The following is a 22,815-nucleotide window of genomic DNA, read 5'->3' as shown; positions in this document are numbered from 1 at the left end:
ACACACTGTGATGAGACAAGTGAGGCAACAGAGGTCTGTCCTGGGGCATGAAGCTTGCTTGATTCATTGATTGTTTTTTTTTTTCACGATCATAATTATTCAGTGTAAATGGTTGTAAGATTGCCCATCATTGTTGTCGGATTCTGGATTCTGGGGTGCTTAATTGCTTTAAGTTCACTGGCTGTGAACAGAAATACTGTTTTTGAAAATAAACCATTCTTCTTATAGCTAAAGATTTTTTAAAAAATATATTAGTCTAGGATTAAAAGGATCAGAGTTTTATCAGGTAGAGCCCATTCATATTATAGATGGGAGAAATGAGACCCAGAGGAATTTAATAAGTGACTTAGAAATTTAATAAGTTATGGTTATTAAGTCAGTGTCAATACAAGTCTTCTGACTTAGTTCATTTCTACCATTTAGTTTGAATTTCCTGTGAGCTAGACCGTGTATTTGTGAGTTTTCCATACATTATTTCTAATTCTTACCATATTTCTGTCTAATGGATATGTTCCCCCTTTTATAGATATGAAAATGGAAGCTCAGGCAGCTTAAGTACCTTGCCTAGGGAATGAGTGATTGAGCAGTAATACTGGAGTGGTCTGAGTCCCAAGGTCCTGATTTAACAGTGCGCCATGCTGTCTCTTAACTGTTTCCTTTAAGATTTGTGTTATCTTAATTGACTTAATTTATCCCGGTGATAGTCTGTTCCTTATGTTCATTGTCAGACACAAGCTGTGCTTCTTGAGGAAGGTTAACCCAGTTGAGTGCAACAGCCAGTATTAAAAATATGGAACCTTAAATTCTTACTGAAGACACTTTGCTCCTCTCAAGTGCCTCATTGTCATTGGAATTCATTTAACACCTTTGGATACTGGATCACGTTAACTCTTATCTGAGTAGCTTCTCACACAGTAAAACAACCTAAGAACTATGAAAGAACTAAGGTGGAAAGTTAGGAGCAACTTGTGCATGGGTGGTGGTGAAAAGATATTTTTGGAAAGATGCTGACATTTTAACTTTGAGTTAATATTTGATGATAGAAATGAAGTTTCAGTTGGAATAATTTAAAACAGTTTAAAGTTTCTAAAAACTCTTAATTCCTTTTACTCCCGCAGGCTGGAAGTCATCAGTGTACCTGTCCATTAATTTCTTGTACTTCTCATAATTTCTCTTGTTATTCAGATATAAAAACTCCACATGATATTTCAGTTTGTTGAGAGAAGATACGTGAATGCCAGTGAATAACATACAGGCTCGTTGGATTGTGTTCCCTTCAGGATTATAACCTTATTCTCTATGGAAATATATAATGATCTCTTTCTTCCTATTGGTTCTTTGACATTTTAAACATAATTTAAATATATTCTAATCGAAGTATTATCTAAAACATTCAATATTAATTCTAAGGTAAAAAGTCAAGGCCCAATGGAGACAGGGAACTTCTATTGCTATGTGTCAAACATCTAGAAGGGTGTATGGTCTGTTACAGGAGCTCAACTGTTGTTCAGTCAGTGAAGTCATGTAAAAGTATTTCCAAGGAAAAGTTTTTTTAGATATGTGTGGGGATTTTCATCTTGTTTAAGAGATAGGTCTCCCTTTCATTTTCTTCTGAAACCTCTTTCCCTTGACTTACTAATGTTTTGTCGTCTGTTAAGATTGTTTAGCCAGGAACTCAAGGTAGACAGGAGCATTGGGTTTTTTGCTGAGAACTTGTCAGAGCTGATTGATATTATATATCTTCGGCTTGTCTTTTTCTCACTTCCTTGTCTAGTGTCGTCAAGGCCCCTAAATGACTTAAAATGTTTGAATGAGGATGTTTATCAAATGTTAATGTTTATTGAGCTTGTAGAGTTTCTGATGTATGGGAACATGAACTGTATTTTTAAAATATTTTTTTCCTTATGGAAAGAATTGCAACAATTCCCCTCTAATGGAAATCATTCCAGAAAAACTTTGGCCTTGCATTTAGGTCACCATACTCTGTAATTTTTGTGATATATATGATATGTAAATGATATATATAATAAGTACATGAGTATCTTGGCTTAGCATTTTCTTTTAGTTCAGTGCTATAGTGTTGCCTGGATACCAGGGCTATTTAATCCTCCTTTCCTGCAGTATTAAAAATGTACACACATCATTAGCCATTATGGGAATGCAGATCAATGAGATACACACTTCACACCCAGTAGGGTGACTAAAATAAAAAGACAAGTATTGGCCATGATGAAAAAATTGGAATCCTCGCACGTTGCTGATTGGAGTGTAAAATGGTGCAGCCATAGTATAAAACAGTTTGGCAGCTCATTGAAAGGCTAAATATAGAGCTACCGTATGACCCAACGACTGCACTCCTAGGCATATATACCCAAGAAAAATAAAAAACATATGTCCACACAAAAACTTGTACATGAATGTTCATAGCAATATTATTTATAATAGCCATAAAATGGAAACAACTCAGATATTCATCAAGTGAATGAAATGTGGTATTTTCAATGGAATATTATTTGGCATTTAAAGAAATGCGGTATTGATACATGCTACCCTTGGATGGACCTTGAAAGTACTGTGCCAGTTACAAAAGACCACTCTGTATCATTCCACTTATATAAAATGTCCAGACCCAGCAAAGTAGATTAGCGGTTGCCTAGGGCTGGAGGAGTTGGGAGGAGAGGGGGAGTGACAGCTAATGGGTGTACAGTGTTTTCTTCTTTGTGTGATGAAAATGTTCTAAATTAGATAGTGGTGAGGGCTGTACATCTAGAAACCATTGAATGGTACCTTTAAAAGGGTGAATTGTGTGACATGTAAATTATACCTCACTGAAGTTGTTATTTAAAAGAGTATATGTATAGATGCATTTGCTTCCATGAGCATAAATTATCTCCAGGATGATACACATTGCTTGCTTCTGGGAAAGAGCTGGGTTCCTCTGGGGGCCGGGGTGGGAGGAAGATTTTTACTAAAACCCTTTGTATCCATTGTATTTTGTACCTTGTAATGATTTTAACTATTTTACAAACAAATGTTAAATAATAAAGGTATTAATAAGTCATCTCCTCTCTTGATTTCACGTGATCAGGTCCTTCAGGGGTTAGATTATCTACACAGTAAGTGCAAGATCATTCATACTGACATAAAGCCGGAAAACATCTTGATGTGCGTGGACGATGCATATGTGAGAAGGATGGCAGCCGAGGCCACCGAGTGGCAGAAAGCGGGCGCTCCTCCTCCTTCGGGGTCTGCAGGTGAGGGCTGAGCCAGCTTTGTTTCAGTCTGTGTGGGGCATTGAGAGCCTGCCAGGTTGTACACTGGGGGCAGTTGAGTCAGATGTGTATGTATTAGGGGCTTTTGTAAGAGCCTGATGACTAGAAGCAGCTAGACCTTTTTCTTAAGCAGGAGGATGCCCCAGTTAAGTTATACTTTGATGTTTGAATTACTTTGTCCTCCCTTAAAAGGTCATTGAACTCTTACCTGCTGCTTCATCTCCTTGGAACACTGTCCTGTGTTGCCCACTTCTCTGCAGAGGACTGTCTCTTATAGCAAGAGGTCTCATGTAGCTGACGTTCAGTCGTCAGAGTGCTTCCTTGACTCCAGTGAGCACAGCTACATCAATCTGAGTCTAGCTGGTGGATTTAGAATTAGTTTCAAAAGACTTCAGGGTGGGAGAAGACCAGCTGACTTGAGTATTGGTGTATGTAGTTTAATTTCTGGTTTTCGCAGTGTCGTGGTGGCAGTGAAGTGTGGACGGTGCTTTCACCCTCTCTTCACGTGCTGTCTGCCCTAGTGTGTTGTCAGGCAGGCACGAGGACTGCAGGGCAAAAGCCCTCTGTCTGCCTGGGGCTCTTGGGACATGCACCACTTCTGAATCTCGTTTTCTAACATCAGGGTGTTTTTTAGATCACGGAACCATAGTCTATCAAGCTTCTGACACTGGCCAAGTCTGTTCATGTGATTTCTGGAATATTTGCCGCAGTATTGGACTTAACTTTAGTTGTATAAACTTGTGAAATAGTTTTCAAACATAGTTGTGTAAGTGAATTGTTCATTTCATTGTCTTTAAACAAATTTGGTTGGATGACTCTTCTCCATTTTCTTATCAGTCAGTGCTTTGGGATTGTCTGTTTTTGAAATGAATGCATATTTAATTTTAGATAAGTAAGAGAAATGACTCCATATGAACCACTGTGGCTTTGCCTTTTAAGAGCCAATCATTTGTTTGAGTTGGATAAACTTTAGGTCTCTCTGATTCAGAAGTTTTAATATTTAACAGTTGTTGAAGTTGCATAGCCATTAAAAGACAGTAGTTATTTCATTTTACAGTTCAGATTACCTACATAAAGGTAAGTATCTATTTTGCTCTAAATGTTCATTTTATTTTGTTTTGTTCTAGTGAGTACTGCTCCACAGCAAAAACCTGTAAGTACCTACACATATACTTATATTCATCTCCATGTCAAAAGTGACTATTCATTATTGAACTTTTCGAATTGTAACATTAGTTTTTGTTTCTTTCTGCAACAATTTTTCATTAAGGATTGTTCGGGGGAATTGGTTGTGCATTTTTTTGTTCCTTTCTCAATCACAGATGTTGTAATGTATTTTAATATAAAAGACAGTCATGTTTATAAATGCTGGGTATCCTTGATTATGTAAGACAATGTTTTGATAAGGTGAAGTGATTTTTGGAGTTGGGGGATAATTACAGCTGTCCCAAATTCTGTCTTTGTTTTCCTCATGCACTTTCTGGAGTGCTCTTGGCTGAGTCTGGTAAAATGTGAGGTTATAGAGATAGGGTTTTAAGAGTGATTGTTCCAAAAACACTTTATATTATTTCTGATCTGCCTCTAAGTTACCTGTTTTTCTGAAGCTGCTGTTGTGATTTTTTTACTTCCAGGTAGTAGTTAAATATGAAAGAGTATTATCTTTGTGGTCCTGTCAGCATGCTGAGTGTGAGCAAATGAAACAAGCTGTTTGGAATTAAATCCTACCCCAGCGGAGCTAAACCTGGCTTGGTTCCAGTCGAGCATAGAATATATATATGTATATATATGTATGTCTTGAGTTGATGGGTCATCTACAAGTTTTAAAAGATCTTTATGAACCAGAAGCTTTTGGAAGGAAATGTGCAGAGCTTCAGAGTGCTGCCAGCAGCCCTCAGTTTGGAATGGAAGTCCGAGTAGGAGAGGGAGATGTAAGAATTATTCCACCTGGCCTGCTGAGTTCTGCTGTGGCTTGAGCAGCTTGTTTTGATTATTGACTCTGTGAAAGACTGGAGGCTCTCGTTGCCAGCACTTTCCAAGTCAGCTCGCCATGATTGGAGGCAGACTGAAACCTATGGCTTTTTCTTTTTTCCCTTTACTTCATGTGCTCATTTTTTACAGTTCCTGCAGTCTTGGCTGTTGATAACAGCTCAGGGTGTGAGACCCAAACGCAGACAGTGCTGTTGACCAACAATGAATGAAATACACCTGATTTGGCAGGCAGTTGAGTAAGACAGTTGAGGAGAAGGGGACATTGTTACTTTATAGACAGGCAGCAGCAAATAAAACTTGCAAGAGGTGCTTCTTGTTTAAAGGCAAGAGTGTCTATCTCAGCATATTTAGTTCTTCTTAGAGTTTAAAGGGGAGAGACTTGCTGCATTTAAGCTATATCCCTCTAAGGCCAAGACCTGGTAGTAGTCCTGTTACGTGATATTAGCACTGGTTTCTTTTTTTCTGGTTTTGCTGTAACCCTAACTGTGATGTGGATCTCATGTCTGGGCATGTGATTTTAATTGAACGCGACCTGAGAAAAACAGCCTGTGTTGGTATTTGCCATGCTGCCAGCACTTACGCTGCTGCATGGTGCTTTAAAAAGAAGCAAACTGACCTGTGGTATTTTCTTAACATGTTGTAGATAGGAAAAATATCTAAAAACAAAAAGAAAAAACTGAAAAAGAAGCAGAAAAGGCAGGCTGAGTTATTGGAAAAGCGCCTGCAGGAAATAGAAGAATTGGAGCGAGAAGCTGAAAGGAAAATAATAGAAGAAAACGTCACATCAGCTGTACCTTCCAATGAGCAAGATGATGAATACCACCCAGAGGTGAAACTAAAAACAGCAGGATTAGAGGAGGCAGCCGAGGGTGAGACTGCGAATAACAATGGTCAGTGGAATCTGGAGACAGGGCTGCATAGGAGCCCAGGAGCTCCCACAGTAGGGACCCGCCCGGTCACCAGGCAGGGTGACTTGGTGCTGCGCTGATGCTTCAGACAGGAGGGTGGTTCTCTCCAAGGCCTTATTGGAGAGCGTGGGGAGTTGTTTGGTACTTGCTTTGTAAAATGTGTGCCAGAAATATGTTAATATTTCAAAATAGTTTTTTTTTTTTTTTTAATGTCAAACGCCTGAGAACACCATGTCTTTATCATGCTAATGATTGTCCTTCATTTTGTAATTAAGCTTTTACTTAACGGTAGTGTACCCTCAGACTTTTTCTGAAGATTATAGAGGAGAGGGTAGAAATGGAAGTACAGCTCCATTTATGCCCATTTTCCCAAAGAGCTAACTTTTTCTAATAAGAGTAGGCCAGTTATTTAATAAATGAAAGATAAGATTTAGAGTACCTAAAGATTTTACCCTGAGAGCCAAGAGGTGTCTGCTCTGTAGCACATGAAATTAGCACATTCGAATTTGTCTCTTGTTGGAGGAGATAAGTGCCTACTGCACTCTGTTACGGGAGAGAGACAAGTTTTCATTCTTACCCTTCAACTTTTTAAGGCGAAGCTGAGGACCAGGAGGAGAAAGAAGACACTGAGAAAGAAAACACCGAGAAAGACGAAGACGATGTTGAGCAGGAACTCGCGAATGTAGACCCTACTTGGATGGAATCACCCAAAACCAATGGCCATATTGAGAATGGCCCATTCTTACTGGAACAGCAGCTGGACGATGAAGACGATGATGAGGAAGATTGCCCAAATCCCGAGGAATATAACCTCGATGAGCCAAATGCAGAAAGCGATTACACATATAGCAGCTCCTACGAACAATTCAATGGTGAATTGCCAAATGGACGACATAAAATTCCTGAGTCCCAGTTTCCAGAGTTTTCCACATCGTTGTTCTCTGGGCCCTTAGAACCTGTGGCTTGTGGCTCTGCACTTTCTGAGGGATCCCCGCTTACCGAGCATGAGGAAAGCAGTCCATCCCATGACAGAAGCAGGACGGTTTCAGCCTCCAGCACTGGGGATTTGCCAAAAAGTAAGTGTCCCTTCCCATCAGGTGTCTGCTTTTAGTGGTCCAAGTGTCATACCCTTGACACATGCTGTGAAGGGAATTGGCTGGAGATGGTAAAGCCGTGTATGTATGCGTTAACCATTTTCATTTTATTACTTCTGTACTCATGAATAAGTTAATGTGATTTTAAATGTATTCTGTGCCACTAGGCTCTCTCTTTCTCTTTGCATATCAGGTCCCATTTCTGAGTTTTTTTCCTTGTAATTTTAAATGTATTCTGTGCCACTAGGCTCTCTCTTTCTCTTTGCATATCAGGTCCCATTTCTGAGTTTTTTCCTTCTTCCTGTCTTTCGCTAGTGATCATACATTTGCAGAAACCTTCAAAGCCTAGCATCTCATCCCTGTAGCTTTTTAGCGTGTGTAGTTTAATTCACAATTTGTACTTCCACCTGACAGTGTTATATTTAGTTTTTGGTTTTTTGTTTTGTTTCGTTTCTATTCAAGGAATAATGTGCCTGCTCTTTATTTGTAGTGAGGAGGAAGTGTCTTACTTTATTTTGATAGCTGTTCTTGATTATAAGATTCTTCTTTTGACATTTTAAAGGAAGCGCTGTGGGTTTAAATGTGATGATGATGCATATATATCAAAACCTGATTTTGAGGGTGAGTGCCACATGACAGATCTCCGCCTGTGGCATGCTAGGGGACTTCAGTAGGCAAACCCTTGGTGTCACACACAGTTGGTCTCCATTCTGGCCCACAGTGGAAGAGCTCAGAAACCTCCTCTGCTCCCTCTGCTGGCAAGAATGTTAACACATGGTGAGTCAGTTGATGAGCCGGCCCTGCAAATAGCTCAAGATGTTCTGCAGCCCCTTTGATTCCAGTAGCTGAGAGACCTGCAAAGCCTTCTCTGTTACTCAGTGGCCACAGCTAGTCATCCTAAGGATATATATATAATTTTTAATTGGACAGACACATTCTGCTCCTGTTTACCTTTACCCTGACCAGCGGGTTTGAAGGTGCTTAATGAAATGCCTTCACGAGGAATGTAGCCTCATCTGAGGAAAAAGCCACCTCTGTGTCTCCTTTACTCTCATTCTGCTCCCATATTACTGCTGACACTTTTGGTTACCAAGCACATGTGTGTAGGGGTGTCTCCCCACCTAAACAGTTCTCCGGCAACAGCTCGGTGTCTTGCAATTGAAGTGAGGTCTGACACTACTTGGAGAGAGTGTCAGATCCCAGGGTTAAGGGCTCAGTCTCACAAGACTGTGTGTCGGTCTCCCCCTGCACTCCCCCCACATCCATCCCAAGTCCATGTTGTCACCTGTGCTTCTGAACAATCGTCCGTAAGTCAGAGGTTCCTGTGACGCTGCCCTGGGGCTGGATTAATTTGTTAGAGCAGCGCACGGAACTCAGGAAAACAGTGTACTTGCTAGACAATCAGTTTAGCAAACAAGGATGTAAGTCAGGAACATCCAGATGGAAGGGGTGTGTCGGGCATGGTGGATGGGAAAGGAGGGAGGCTTTCACGCTCTTGCTAGAGACACCACCCTTCCTGCAGTCTCTCACGCATTCCTTCATATCGTGGACTCATGGATTTTTTTTTCTCTTTAATTAACACGTCGAATTGTGTGTTATCGTTTACAGCTTTTTTTTGAATGCCAGGATTATCCCACATTTGGTCTGTGTGAGCCCCCTCAGGTTGGCTCTTAAGTCCTTTTGACAGAACCCTGTTATTCCTCAGGTGCCCCCTTGCTCTTCTAGAACCATGTGCCCAGGTTCATACTTTCCCTGCCCCAGGCTGGAGTCAGCCATGCCTCCAAGTAATTTTTGCTATTGATATTTTTTAAATGTTTTTTATAATGTACATAATATATAGGAACAGTAATATGTAAAGTTCATAAACATGCACATATTGAAATGAGTGTTCAAACATCTCTTACTGATGGAGTAAACAGTGAAAAGGTTTAGTAATCTCAAGTGTAGCGGAGTCTCTTCCCCATTTATTTTTGAGACATAATAACAAGTGTCTGTGTGAACGTGGCATGCTTGCTCATGCTTCTGTGCCTTTCTGACGCCTTCCCTCCTGCCTGGAGTGCTTCCTCCTGTGTGTTTGGGCACACCTCTTTTCTTCTGTTGGGTCCTCACTGTGTTCCCTGGCAGGTCCCAGTTCTTGTTCCCCTCTTTTCCTGCTGGTCACACTTTTCTTCACTGTGTGTTCGTTGTTCGTTTCCACTGTCTTCCTCTTCACTAGGATGTAAACGCTTTGAGAGTGCTGTGTATTTCCGTCTTTGTATCCTCAGCATCTAACTCAGTGCTAAGATAAGCATTTATTGAATAATGAACCAACAAATCAGTGATACCTGACTATATTCTTCCGTTCTTCCCGTTCTCCCACCTTTGCCCATTCACAGTCAGAATTTTACTTTGTCCAAAACACATTCTGTCCCCAGCACCCTGGCTGTTGCGTGAATATTGCATCAGGGAGAAATAGGAGGTCTGTTTTTTTCATTGAGCCTAGTCTCTTACCAAGCTGACCTTTTCATTGATCCAGTCATTTATTTGGAGGCACTCGGCTTGGGTTTGCAGCCTGGTCTTTGGATAACCGTGGACAGCCTCCCGCAGGGGAGGTGTTTTGTTTACTACACGGAAGGGGTATGGTCTAGAGACTGGAAGTTGGCCACCAGGTGCTACGAGAACATGAGGCGAGAGAAACATCCTTCCCTGAGTTTGTGTAGATCCTTGTCGTTATAGCAGAATGGATACATTAGGAAATAGTAGAAGAAAAGCTGGGGCCACAATGAGAAGATTGAGAAAGAACTTACATGCCAGGCTAAGGATGTGAACTTCTCCCTGGAGTAGTTTTGTAGCCATTGAAGGTTGAGAAGAGGAGGGTTCCTCTTGGGTTATTACTGCTGGAGCCGTAGCACGTATCTGGGCTCAGCACATCTGAAGTACAAAGGCCTGGGAGCAGGGTGGTACGTGCAAGGTGTATGTTGAATCCTTTCCCCCTCACCTAGTAGTGACCCATGTCAGTGGCAGTGCTTGGCTAGGCTGCTGGAACATGACTCCACACTCTTCTCACTCCACTGTTGCTCCTAGTCTGTTCCCCAAGGAACAGTCCCGAGAGAGCCTTTTTTTTTTTTTTTTAGCGGTACGCGGGCCTCTCACTGTTGCAGCCTCTCCCGTTGCGGAGCACAGGCTCCGGACGCGCAGGCTCAGTGGCCATGGCTCATGGGCCCAGCCGCTCCGCAGCATGTGGGATCCTCCCAGACCGGGGCACGAACCTGTGTCCCCCGCATTGGCAGGCGGACTCTCAGCCACTGCGCCACCAGGGAAGCCCCCCGAGAGAGCTTTTGAAAGCACATTCCACCCCCTACCGTGTAGCATAACCCGCAGAGGCGTCATTCTCTAAAGCTTACAGCCCTGTACTGTCCGTCCCGGCCGCGCTCTTTCTGGTATCGTTCCCCACCCGCCTCTATGTCCCCTGCTCATTCTGCCCCTCCCACACTGCCTTCTTTCTGAGCTTTCTCAAGGTTGCAAGCTTGGCGCTTTCCACTTGCTGTCCTCTCTGCCCAGAGCTTCTCTCCTCTGTGCCTCCCTTTGTTCAGGCCTCTCCTCAAAGGTCACTTTCTCAGAAAAGACGCCGTCTGCACACCCGCCCGTGGCCAAACGCCCTCATCAGTAGCCATCTCCTTTCTCCGCTGTGCTTTTCTTCTTAGCAGGTAGAGCTACTTGACATGATGTGTGAATCATTCATTTTATTTATCACCCATATTCCCAGCAAGTGCGTGAGTTTCCTAATTTGGGATGTGGTGGCGGAACCTTGTGTGTCTTGTTGATTCTCTTCCCAGTGCCAGGGCAACGTCTAGCACATAGAGGGGACTCAGTAAATACTCACAGTACCTATTTGTGAACAAATAGGTCAGGTTTGGGCATTAAGTCTCCTAGTTCTGCTCTTTCTTTGGGCTGGTGCTAAATCTCCTGCATATAAAGAGGGTACTCATGCCTTCCTTGTAAGGATGTTTTAAACATAAAAGTGTCAGTGTGGGGCTGCTGCATCACTGAGGCCCCGCCGGCTGCCATTTTCCTGGTTCCTAGGATCACCTCAGATGGAGTGAATACAGTGTCACCCAGAGACCAGGTTATCAGAATGACTTCAGGACTCCAGCCCTTCCTGAAGTGAAGTCTTCCCGCCTCTCTCTTCCCACTTTTCATTCCCTCCTTGGTAGAAGCAGAGAGCAGGGAAGAGCTGTGGTAGTTGCATGATAGTGCCTGAATCACGGGAGGCGATCTGATTTCTGGGCAAAGCAAAACTTGTACGACTGCACAAGAAGCGTGGCTGTCCCTGTGTTTAAACGGGCCTTTTTGAGTGTTGTACTCAGGTAACCTTTTACAGATTACCTAGAGCAGGAAACTAGCACGCTGGGAAAAGAAGTGCAAGCGGATTCTCTTTTACGTCCTTTGCGTTCTTAATACAGTTAACATTTTGAGGTAAATTCCCTAGTATCATCTGGAATGCATTGTGCGCCTGGTAACCACGCACAGACACAAGCTAGGAGAATAACAGCATGTCACCAGAGAGACTTGGTCTAGTGCTCATAAGTGAGGGATATTAAATACAAAGAAACTGTACAGGTGGCCCCTGAATTAACCATGGTTCGATTGTACGATGGTGCGAAAGCGAAACGCACTCCGTAGAAGCTGTGCTTCACATCTTGAATTGTGATCTTTTCCCGGGCTAGCGATACACTGCGCGATCCCACCTTGTGATGCTGGGCAGCCCCCAGGCAGCCACGCGATCACACGAGTGGACAGCTGGCACAGGTGCGACCACTCTGTGCCCAGACAGCCCTTCTGTCTTTCACTTTCAGTACAGGACGCAGTGAATTACATGAGATATTCAACACAGTTTATTGTGAAGTAGGCTTTGTGTTAGTTGTTTTTTTGCCCAACTGTGGGCTAACGTAAGTGTCCTGAGTGATGTTGAAGTTACTAGGCTCAGCTATGACGTGTGGTAGGTGATGTGTAATTAAATGCATTTTGAACTTACGATATTTTCAACTTGAGATGGGTTTCTTGGGACATAACCCCATCGTAAGTCGAGGAGGATCTGTACTGGAGGTGTGTGATGTTGTGTTTTGAAGGTGTTTTTCCTCTAGCTGAAGTGACTCGTGTGTGATGTCTTTAGAACAACGACTGGAGGAGGGTGGCGGTTTCAGATCCCCTCTTTCCACTCGAGCACCCTTGACGGCAGCTCACTCAGTCAGAACCTGCCGCTTCATCCTCTTCTCCTGCCAGGCCTTTGACCTCAGTGGTTTGCAGTGCCGGAAGCCACGGCTTGGCCTCCCATCCTCTCTGTGCCGCGGGGACTTTGGCTGGTCCCTCACTGGCCATTTAGAAGCCCTGGCCTCAGAGGGTGGTCTGGCTGGTGGCAGGCAGGAGGGTGCCTCTGGATCTGGCCAGCCAGGCGCTGTCGTAGCTCTCCTGTGTTTGGTCTTTTTTTCATTTGTATTTTTTGGCGGAGGAGGGGTGGTCCCTTCCTCTTCCTCCTTTACTGGGAACTGAGCCTCAGAGTTTAAGTCATTTGCCAGAGTCTTGTAACTTACAGACGTAGAAACAGATTTGAATCCAGTTCTGCAAACCTCACATTCCATTTTCTTGCCCGCCGAGTCTTCTTTATTAAACGACATGAGGGATTCATCTAAGCCATTTCCAGTGCTGGCCATCCATCTGTTGGGTCGGCATTTTTATGTTTCTTCTAGAACTCAGTTTCGCAGCCATTCCCTGTTCGGTGTGAACACCTTGCCTCTTTGTGTGTGTCTTTGTGCTGCCGTCCTTCTCATCATTTCTCGTTTCCTGTGTTTCTTCTCCTCGGCTCGTACCTGGCCTTTGGTGAGGCCTCACTTTGGTCAGTGCCCTCTTACAGAGGGACATGGTGTGGGGCAGATAGCAAGGAGGGAACGTGTGGGCCTGGCTGGCTTGGGTTGGTCCGTAAGTCTGAGGAACAGGTCTTGAGGGTTAAAACGTTGCCAGAGTTCTCTTGCATTTTCTGGCCCCTCCTGGGGAGCTCTGTGGGTGCCCCAGGTCCTGGGTGCATCGCCTACTCCCTGCCCTGCTCACGGTGCATGCAGCCTGGCCTTGCCGCCCACCTGGGGTGCCGAGCCCCACAGCACGGGTCTACCCGAAGGAGGGACAGTCATTCCAGCAGTCCCCACCTTCGAGTGAGCTAAAGGGTGTTTAATATTCTGCATTGAGCGGGCTTTTCTGTTTTGTCTGTGAGTACCATTTCAGAATTACTTCTGAAATGAATGAAGAGCCATGGTTACATATCATCTTTACCAGAAATCCCAGCTTGCCGGTCAGTTTGAGGTTTGATGGAGATGCTGAGTCACTTCAGCATTTTCTGTCTGGGCCTCACCACATTATTCTTCTTTGTCACTGCCTCCTGGTTAACTGTGCTTTCTTGCAGGCCTGGTCTGTGCTTATCTGAAAAGCTTCTCTGGCCCCGCAGCCCTGAGAATCCCGGCCCCGTGCCTACTGTTGAGAATTCCTCAGGGTTTCTGGGGGTTGAGAGTGGCTTGAGTATTTGACAAGTCTGTGAGGGACCTCAGAGGGCCCGGGCCGTCTCAAGAGACCTCTGTTCTGCAGTGTTACTTGTCCACAGCTAAACCAGAATTGATTGGTCCCTGCCCTTAATCTGTATTTGTTAATCGGCCATCATCTAACTCTTGAGGTCTCTGTGCTCTGCCCAGGCAGAGGGAGAGGTGAGGGCTGTGGGCCACTTAGGAAGGGATGGGCACCCCCTGGGGAACGTTCTCTCTACCCCCACGTTAAGTAATAACGCACCTCTGAGCTAGACAGGGTCCGTTAGGGAACTGGCGTGGCCCAATGAGGAGCAGCTAAAAGATACAGGAACCAAGCAGGGCTGACCTGCTCGGTGAAGGATGGGGAGAAAGGAGGAGGGGCAAGGCAGTGTCCATGGGGTCTCTGGGCAGTTTGCTCTCTTGTGAAGTATTTTCCAGAGGTGGAGACCAAGAATTTAAATTCTGTTGAGTTCAACTTACAGGATTCCAGGCCTAAATGATCACCCACCGCTTTTCTAGAAAAGGACACTGTGCCCAGCAAGTATTGTGTGCACACGCGCAAACCACTTATTCCAGGCACTAACTGTCCTGCTGTTTGCTCATGCCAGCAAAAACCCGGGCAGCCGACCTGTTGGTGAATCCCCTGGACCCACGGAATGCAGATAAAATTAGAGTTAAAATTGCCGACCTGGGAAACGCTTGTTGGGTGGTAAGTACAGTTTTCTTTCTAAAACATTTCGGTTGTGATCATGTATTAGAAGATGCTTTTTCTCTCGTTTAATGTCTGTGTTCCTCCACGGTAATGCAGTCTGTTCCCTTCCAGCATAAACACTTCACAGAAGACATCCAGACGCGTCAGTATAGATCCATAGAGGTTTTAATAGGAGCAGGTTACAGTACCCCTGCTGACATTTGGAGTACGGCGTGTATGGTAAGAACGGCCTTTGCCATTTTCCTCTGTGTAAAGGCTCATCCTTTTAGTTCCCATGATGGGGCAGCTCCACCAGGGCCTTTGGTCGAAGCTTTCTGACGGTGAGGGTTGTCCACTGAGGGGTGGGTGAGGGGAAGGTGGCTGCCTTGGGTATCTTAAGAGACCTTCTCTGCCATGTCCTGGTGTGTGTTTTGGTTTGGTCTTGTGAGAGACGACCTCGTGAGGCCCTCTGCAGCCCGCGGCCCCGAGAATGAGAGCCCCGCTGTGGTGACAGTGACTTCAGGGAGCTCCTGTGGCTCCCGGAAGCTTGCAGATTGCGCGCGGTCCCCTCACTCAGGCCGTGGAGGAAGATGAGACAGCTGCGATTTAGGGGAAGGTTGTCTGAGCGGCTCTGACAGACCTTGTCTCCTTGCTGGAGAGAGAGGATTTCCCCACATACCAGGGTCCAACCTCTCTCCTGTTAAGCAGAGTCTAGAGACTGTTCTGGCTTACTGCTCTAGGCTGTGTCCAGCCATGTCTGAGGCACCAGCAGCCGCCTGTACCGTTTGACTGAGTCTGTTCCCTTAGGCAGCTCAGCGATGGTTTTCCTCAGGGCCTCGGGATGCCTCTTGTTTCTCCAGTATGATGTAGCCATTTTCACTGCCACTTGTGTGCATCAAAAGTCTGGTTGTGTCTAAACTGTCCTCAGCCCCACCAGTGCCTCTTCTCACCTACTCCTTACCTGTGAGCCGATAAGCATGAATGGTTCCTCGTCTATAAGCCAGTTTCAGTTTCTCTGTTGGTCCTGTTTCCTGGTCGGTTTGTCACCTTCCTCTTAGTGGGCTGAGCTTTGTAGTCCTTTGTTGGAAGAGGGGATGCATGTGTCTCTTGCTTCACGTGGTGTTTCATGCTTTCCTCATTTTTTCTCCAAATTCTCCTATGATATTTAAATGAAAGGGCATGGCATGTGTGTAAAGCTTGGTACTTGTCTTCTCACTAAAAAAACAATGCAGAATAAGTGTATTGTCTGTTATTCAAGGATTAATGTAGCACTTCTTTTGGGTGTGTCCTCTGATGCTGAAGTATAGCACTGTTAGCAAGTTGTGCTAAAACAGCATGAAAATAGTAGATGTTCTGTGTTTTTCAAGTTTGCAGCCAGTATGGCCCAACAGATCTAGAACAGTGTGCCCTTCTGTCCCCATGTTGCTCTGACGGGTAATGCCAGAGAATAAGTTTAAAATTAAGTTTCTCAGTAAGTATCAAAAACTGAGCCCTTGCCTTGCTAGGTATGGACAAGGAGGGTTAAAAGAATTGGTGGACCAGATGGCTGGGCTGGCCCTGGTGGGCGGGGCTGACTTCTGAATGAGGGAGGTTATCAGAGTGGGAGGAGGGCAGGGGTCGGAGATCATGGGCCAGAGGCCAGGGGGTGTGGGGGGTGGCAGCCACTTTAGTCTTTTTTCTTTTTAATAATTCCTTTTTTTTTTTTTTTGCGGTACTCGGGCCTCTCGCTGCTGTGGCCTCTCCCATTGCGGAGCACAGGCTCCGGACGTGCAGGCTCAGTGGCCGTGGCTCACGGGCCCAGCCGCTCCACGGCATGTGGGATCTTCCCGGACTGGGGCACGAACCCATGTCCCCTGCATCGGCAGGCAGACTGTCAACCACTGCACCACCAGGGAAGCCCTAATAACTTTTTAAATTAAAAAAAAAGAGAGAGAGAGAGAATTGGTGGACGTGTCATGGTTCCTTAGAACGCAGGGCCTGCTGTGTGGACAGGGGTGAGGCTCCCTGTGGGCGAGTCGGGGGGCAGCGGGGAGGGGGGCTGGGGGCTGGAAGCAGTGGGAGGCAGCGGCCAGGTCAGCAGAAGGGGTCGCCGTCAGTAGCGGGAGCTGCGGGGCTGTTGGATCTCAGGGTGTGGTGAGGTCAGGCCCTCCTCCTCCCCAGCAGCGCAGAAGGGGCCGTGTCGGGGCTGCCCTCATTTATACTCTGCAGGCTCTTTCAGCTCTGAAATCCTGTGCTTCTAATTTGGGGTGTTGAATTTTGGTGATATAACCAGAAAAATAGGACAAGATCACAGATGTAGTCGGATAATGGCGGAGCTGTCAGTACCGTTTTATACCGGGCTCTCTGTCTGGCCTTCTGTGAGGTGACGGTCTGTCCCTCCACACAGTCTCCTGTCCTGCTGAGCCCTGCAGTTGCTGTGAACGGTGGTGTCAGCGTCAAGAGCAGACTCCTGCGGAAAAGCACTCCCTCCATCTCCTTTGCCTCCCAAGAAGTGGAGCGTAAGGTCCCTCAGTACTTCTAGGGCTGCTTAGGAAGCTCTTGTTCATCAGTTTAAGGGTGATTTTCTGGGAGCGGGGCAAGCCTGCATCCCCACCCTCCCCCGTCCCCGGAGGCCGCGGCTGAGAGGTCGCCTCTTGTTCTTCGTAGAGAACCTGGCGCAGATGAGCCGTCTTTGCCCAGCCCACCCTGCTGTTGAAGTTTAAGTATGTAACAGTACATTAAATTCATCATACCAAGCTGTAGTAAAGCTCCAGATTGTTCTTGGTGGGAAAGCCCAGGGTTCTTTGTTATAAAGGGCATCAGATCTTACAGAGACGCTAGTGGAGCTGAGAGTGGTGGCTGGTAGCCGTGTTCACTGGTCAGTGCCTGTGCTGCGGGCAGGGAGGAGAGCTTTCACACTGGGCAGGGGCAGCGCCGTGAGGCAGGGCAGCTGGGCTTTGTCAGGTGTTGAATCTCTTTTCTCTTTTCTTGAGCTTTGGAGCCCTCCAGATGTAAGTGTGTGTGATTAAAAATTACGTGTGGACCCCGGCATTGGTCGCTCTGCACTTGTGTTTCAGAGTCCCTGAATAGGCGTCTTCCCGTGGGCTCCATGGTGAGCCTCAGTCAGCGCTGTAGAGACAAGAAACGCCAGTCTGACCCATTTCACCAAACTTCTCGGCAGTGGTCACATCACAGAAGGCATACGTGACCTTATTTTATTCAGGATGGGATACTTGACGTGGGATGATGGCATTTCAGGAAGGGGTGTATCTGGTCTCCCCAGAGCCTGAGGACAGAGGCTGGTCCAAGGGAAAGAGGGCCCTCTGAGGGGATTGGGCCGAGTACAGAGTTCCCAAGTATTAAAAATAAGCGATAATAATAGAGGTTATATTGAGAGTAACTTATTGAGTTGAAGGCAATAATTTTTCATGGTTTCATAGTTGCCAGCATAGAAGCAAGTTGTAAAGTACAGAGACTGATGTTTTCATTGTGGTGTGTGTTTACCCTGCCTGCTGTCTGTGTCCTAGTTGTTAAGAAAAATCTCATCATGCTTCAGAGAATCAGGACCCGATAACATGACAGGGGGAGCCTTCATCTTGCCTCTTCCTTTTTTCTTTTAAACCATTTCATTGATAGGCTTCTTCAGCCTGTGTTTCCTTGGAAATACATGGGTGCTAATCAAAATGGTCATCTTTCAAAGAACACTCAGTGGACATATCTTAGTGCTAGGCTGTCAGAAGTACATACAACCAGATTGAAATGTTTTTGAACATTGATTAGAAGAGTGAGGGAGGCCCCAAGGACGGTGAAGAGCAGCTGGTGCTCTGCTTTGGCTAGATCATGCGACTTCTGGGGTCTTCTTTCTCCATTAGGGTTTCACCCTTTTCTCTTGGCTTGTGTCCCGGATGAGAAAGACGCTCCTGGCCATTCAGTGTGTCATCCACTTGTTCCCCATGGACCTGTGGCCAAATGTGAGGTGTTTTACCCTGATCTGGGATTGACCCTAGTATCTTTATTGTTTGTTGGGTGGAGCGGGGAGGCCCTGCAGCACCTAGACGACCGCCTGACGTACTCTGTGCTGAGACTGGGCACATCAGACCCAGGTCTGGCTCAGGGTAGGGATCCCGAGTTGTGAACTAGTGTTCGTCACAGGGTAGCTGGCAACGGGCTTGGCATCCCACCTCCCTCCTTTCTTAAAAAAGGAAAATACAAGGTGAAGAGATGTGGTCCTGGGCTAAGCGCGCCCACCTGGGTTTGTGAGAGGGGCCCCCGCCTCAGGCAGACGAGACTTCCCCTGCGGGTGCCCGCCCACACCCTGTGATCCTGGACAGAAGTGGAGAGGGCGGGCTGGTGTGGGGCGGGCTCATCGAGGCGCCCGTGGGGAGGGCGGTACCTTGAGAGGAGCGGGCGGTGCCCCGGGCCGCTGACCCACAGGCATCTGCAGACCTGACAGGACGGCCCCTGAGGGCCTCCAGAACAGCGAGATCTAACACACAGGAGAAGTAAGTATGGGAAAAACCAAACACGGGATGTAGCTTGTTCTTTTTAAAACTTCTTGTAAATTCTCATTTAAAACATGTTTTCAAAAAAACATGGTATTTGATTAACAGAGCGATAGCAGTTGTCATTTTTATGTATTGTTAGCAAGTTAAAGCTCATAGTCCTGAGATAACTTTGTGAACAACGGAAGTGGGCTCAGTGGCAGCGATGGGAAAGCGGTGCCCCTCCCGTTCCCTCCCGACCCCAGCACCCTGGTGGGGACAGCCCTGTAACCAGGAAGCCGCTCTCCTGGCCGCCCTCGGGCGGGCTGCACGAGGGTCTGGTTCCTCCTGGCCCCGGGGGACAGAGCAAGAGGGGCTTCTTTGGTTCTAGAATGTCCTTTGGTTGAATCAGAAGTGAATGAAGTGATGATGAGTTGCTGAAAGTAGCCCCCTGTTGCTAAGACATGAAGGTCTTTGCTTCAGGAGAGCAGCCGCAGCCGTGGTCCGGGGCCAGGTTAGCCTGCGGGTTGCAGCTGGGCTCTGGGGCCACAAAGACCTGGGCCTTAGACTGAGCCCTCGTTCTGCCGTTCAGATTAGAGTGCAGTGCTCCGGCCACGCCTGCACACGGCTGCTTCCTGCAAAGTGAAGCAGAGGTGCAAGAATATTTCTGAAGCTTCTTTGAACTTTTGGGAAGAAGAGAAAGCCTGGTGTTGAGCCCTTTCAGGAGGCTCTTTGGTTTGATTCATATCCTCATAAAATGTAGGTCTCTTGTACCAGAAAAAGTTGCTGGCTTGGGGCCCGTCTCCGTGAAGCGCTTAGCATGTCATCTGTTGTATCCTAGGCATTTGAGCTGGCAACGGGAGATTATTTGTTTGAACCGCATTCTGGGGAAGACTATTCCAGAGACGAAGGTGAGTATTGCTGCCTGCTGAGTACCTCAGTCCGGGTTTCCTGAGAGTCCTGAACTTCTGGAGAATATTGTCTTTTTGCACCGAAATAGAGCTGTGTTTTGGTTTTCAAGCACCAAATTCAGATGCTCTCCCTTTGAGCTTGAAGCCCCCTCAGCTGCAGTGACTGGGCAGAGCCTCCTGGCACCGGCGATGCTTTGGAGAGCCCTCGGGCCTGAGCCCGCCCCCGCGGGCCTGAGCCCAGCTGGCCGGGAGAGGACAGGCCGGACGAACCCGGAGCCTCTCCGTGGACATTTTGTCCACTGATCTGCTGCCCACTTCTCTGTCCTGTTGGGGGCTGAATTTAAAACCGGGGAACTCTGGCTTGAATTCCCGTCTGCAGACCTGACCATCTCCATGCTTATTTGTTTGCGATGCTGGGGTGGCCTGGGGTGAGCTGGCATCGGTCACTGTTAATGCTCCAGATGGGGCCTGAGGCCTGCCAGTCCCAGAAGCCTCTGCGTGGATGTGCTGCACACATTGTTGATTTGATTCTATCTCTGATTTTTTACTAATTTCAATTTTTTCCCCCTCTTCTTTTATCCCATCCTTCCCTTTGCCCCTCCCATTCCCGTATCCTTTTTTTTCTCTCCTCCATAGACCACATAGCCCACATCATAGAGCTGCTAGGCAGTATCCCAAGGCACTTTGCTCTGTCTGGAAAATATTCTCGGGAATTCTTCAATCGCAGAGGTAGTACCTCTTTTTTTTGAAAAGCGCCACGATGCAGACAGAAATGGAATAGCAGCTGCTGGTTGTAGCATTAATGGTGACAAAGGCCTTTCTCCTAAATTCCAAAAGCAGCCCAGCAGAATTCCTGTGCTGACTTCAGACTTGAGAAGGAGCCCTTGCCTGGCCCCGTCCTGCGGTCACCCTGTGCGTCAGCTCCTCTGCGGCGCCTTGAATCTGGCCACTCGGGCAGAGCCTGTGCTCTGGCTGTTGACGCTGCGCTCTGTTTCTGTCTGCGCGGGCGATGGCAGTGTCTGCATGCAGTGTACTGATTAAATTGTCGTGTGTTTCTGTTTTGCTGGCAATGTTTCCCAATGCAGATCACATAGCATTGATCATTGAACTGCTGGGGAAAGTCCCTCGAAAATACGCTATGTTGGGGAAATATTCCAAGGAGTTTTTCACCAGAAAAGGTAACGGTATTTACGCAACACTAAATTTTCAGCGTAATCCTCTCCCAGAGGAGAAATTGTGCGTTCGCGTTTGGGCAGTGGAGAAAGATCTGGACTTACCGCTGGGGGAGTCTGCTGAAGAAGGCTCTCAAGAAATAAAGAATCATCTGATATCTGTGGAATAAGAATTTTGTAAGAGAACAATCTTCCGAAAATCCTTTGACCTCCTCCACACCTCTCCTTTATGCTAAGCACCAATTCATGTATTCAAGTATTTATAAAAGAGTTTAAATGATTTTTAGAAAGCAGCTAGGCTTACCTTTCCATTTTCCACATTGCTCCTGGAACCAGAGTGTTTTTGCAGTGGCGCAGAGGTGGCCTAGAGACTGGACTTAATGACTGTCCATCTGTATCCTGTTGCATGTGTCTGAGCTGTTTCTGTAGGGGTGTGGGCCTGTGAAGTCCTGTGTGCCTCACATTCTTATCAATCATATGCTCTTCTCCCAGTGCATTACCTCACACTGTACTGTAGGTGATTTATTTTAATATTGCAGTTCTCGTTGATCTTCCTTGGCATGACCTAGAACAACTCTCTTTGCCCTGTGTAGTCCCTAGTGAGTGATCAATTTTTTAAAAAGCCCCGGGGAATTTATTTTTACAGCGCCCTTCCCCAATGCCATAGCCTTTGATGTGAGCATAGATAGTCCTCTGAACTCATGTTTTTCCAGCTTTGATTTGGAGGGGGGGGCGGTGCTGCAATTCCCGTTAAAAAAGAACTGTTTAAAGTTGATGTGAGCGGGACATGGAGTTTCTAGAAATTTCTGCAAGTACTAGATACTCTATCTCCCCTGCTTTAGCCAAATTTGGAAAACCAATTTGACTTTTTAGTTTCCTGTGAGATAAGGAGTTCTTGTAGAGTAATAACCTTTTATGATATACTTTGGTGATGTTCAGCTAACCAGTGCTGTCTTACCCCTTAAAGTCCATCTCCCCGTGAATGCATGAGGCCTGAGAGCGAACCATGCCAAGACAGTGGTTTCTTGCTCACGTACTCTTGAGAGTGTTGACCACAACTCTTAGGTTTTTGGGGAGCACCCAGTGGGTAACCTCTGAAATATGTAACTGGATGCAGTATCTTGTTATTTCCTTTTTAAAGCTCATCAGAGGAAAAAAAAATTGTCAAGGAAAAATGTTCTTCAGACATGTATTAATTTTCGTTCTGAGACTCTGGTCTTCGAGTCTGGGTCACTTAAGCAGGTACAGGGGTCCCCCGCCACACCCAGACTCTCACGCAGTCTCAAGTCGTGCTCAGGGCAGTGTGTCCAGTGGCACAGCTGGGGCTGGAGCGTGCTGGGGGGCTGGGGCTGGGCACAGCGTGTCACGTCGTCTCCGAGGCTGTCAGCGGGGGTGACTTCCAGTGAGTGCATCCTTGATACAAGGAGGCGTGAGAGGATGTCTGCACCACGCGGTGCATTAGGAACTGTTTCCGTTATTGGTAAAGCAGAATTATAAACAGGATAACGCTGTGCACATTGTGAACTGGTCAGCAGTATGACTGAGAGAGCGGGCTGTTTCCTAGGAAATTTCCAGAAAATGTTATTTGAACATAGTTGAAGCAAGGGAAAGCTCTGGATGATTTTGGCCTGGGATGGTGTGGCTTGGAGAGTCGTGTTTATTTTAATCAAAGCAGACTGCTTCTTCCACATTTCAGAATGTTTTCAGAGCCCATGGGAGATGGCCTGGGCCTCAGGAGGACTTGGCTGGTAGGTGACCTGCCCCCAGCCA

At 46.4% G+C, this 22,815-nt stretch overlaps 1 protein-coding gene across 8 annotated transcripts in view; it reads left to right on the top strand.

Annotated features, from left to right (window-relative positions):
* Positions 1 to 22,815, top strand: part of SRPK2 (SRSF protein kinase 2) — a 225,738-nt gene that overhangs the window by 192,358 nt on the left and 10,565 nt on the right. For 3 of the 8 annotated variants that reach the window (XM_022554370.2, XM_089917784.1, XM_022554375.2), the window contains 9 exons: positions 3,089 to 3,254; positions 4,400 to 4,425; positions 5,905 to 6,151; positions 6,763 to 7,245; positions 14,420 to 14,520; positions 14,635 to 14,742; positions 19,804 to 19,873; positions 20,510 to 20,602; positions 20,959 to 21,051. In XM_022554370.2, the coding sequence (XP_022410078.1) occupies positions 3,089 to 3,254; positions 4,400 to 4,425; positions 5,905 to 6,151; positions 6,763 to 7,245; positions 14,420 to 14,520; positions 14,635 to 14,742; positions 19,804 to 19,873; positions 20,510 to 20,602; positions 20,959 to 21,051 (1,387 nt within the window). The remainder of the gene's footprint in view (positions 1 to 3,088; positions 3,255 to 4,399; positions 4,426 to 5,904; positions 6,152 to 6,762; positions 7,246 to 14,419; positions 14,521 to 14,634; positions 14,743 to 19,803; positions 19,874 to 20,509; positions 20,603 to 20,958; positions 21,052 to 22,815) is intronic. The other 5 variants (XM_022554372.2, XM_022554371.2, XM_089917783.1 and 2 more) reach the window with 4 other exon arrangements.

The sequence above is a fragment of the Delphinapterus leucas genome, chromosome 9, assembly GCF_059928025.1.
Source record: "Delphinapterus leucas isolate spDelLeu-1000000601 "Yukka" chromosome 9, BTC_Dleu_Yukka2, whole genome shotgun sequence".
Classification (NCBI taxonomy): Eukaryota; Metazoa; Chordata; class Mammalia; order Artiodactyla; family Monodontidae; genus Delphinapterus; species Delphinapterus leucas.
The sequence above is the reverse complement of the archived record's forward strand: the minus strand, read 5'-3'. Positions and strand labels throughout refer to the sequence as shown.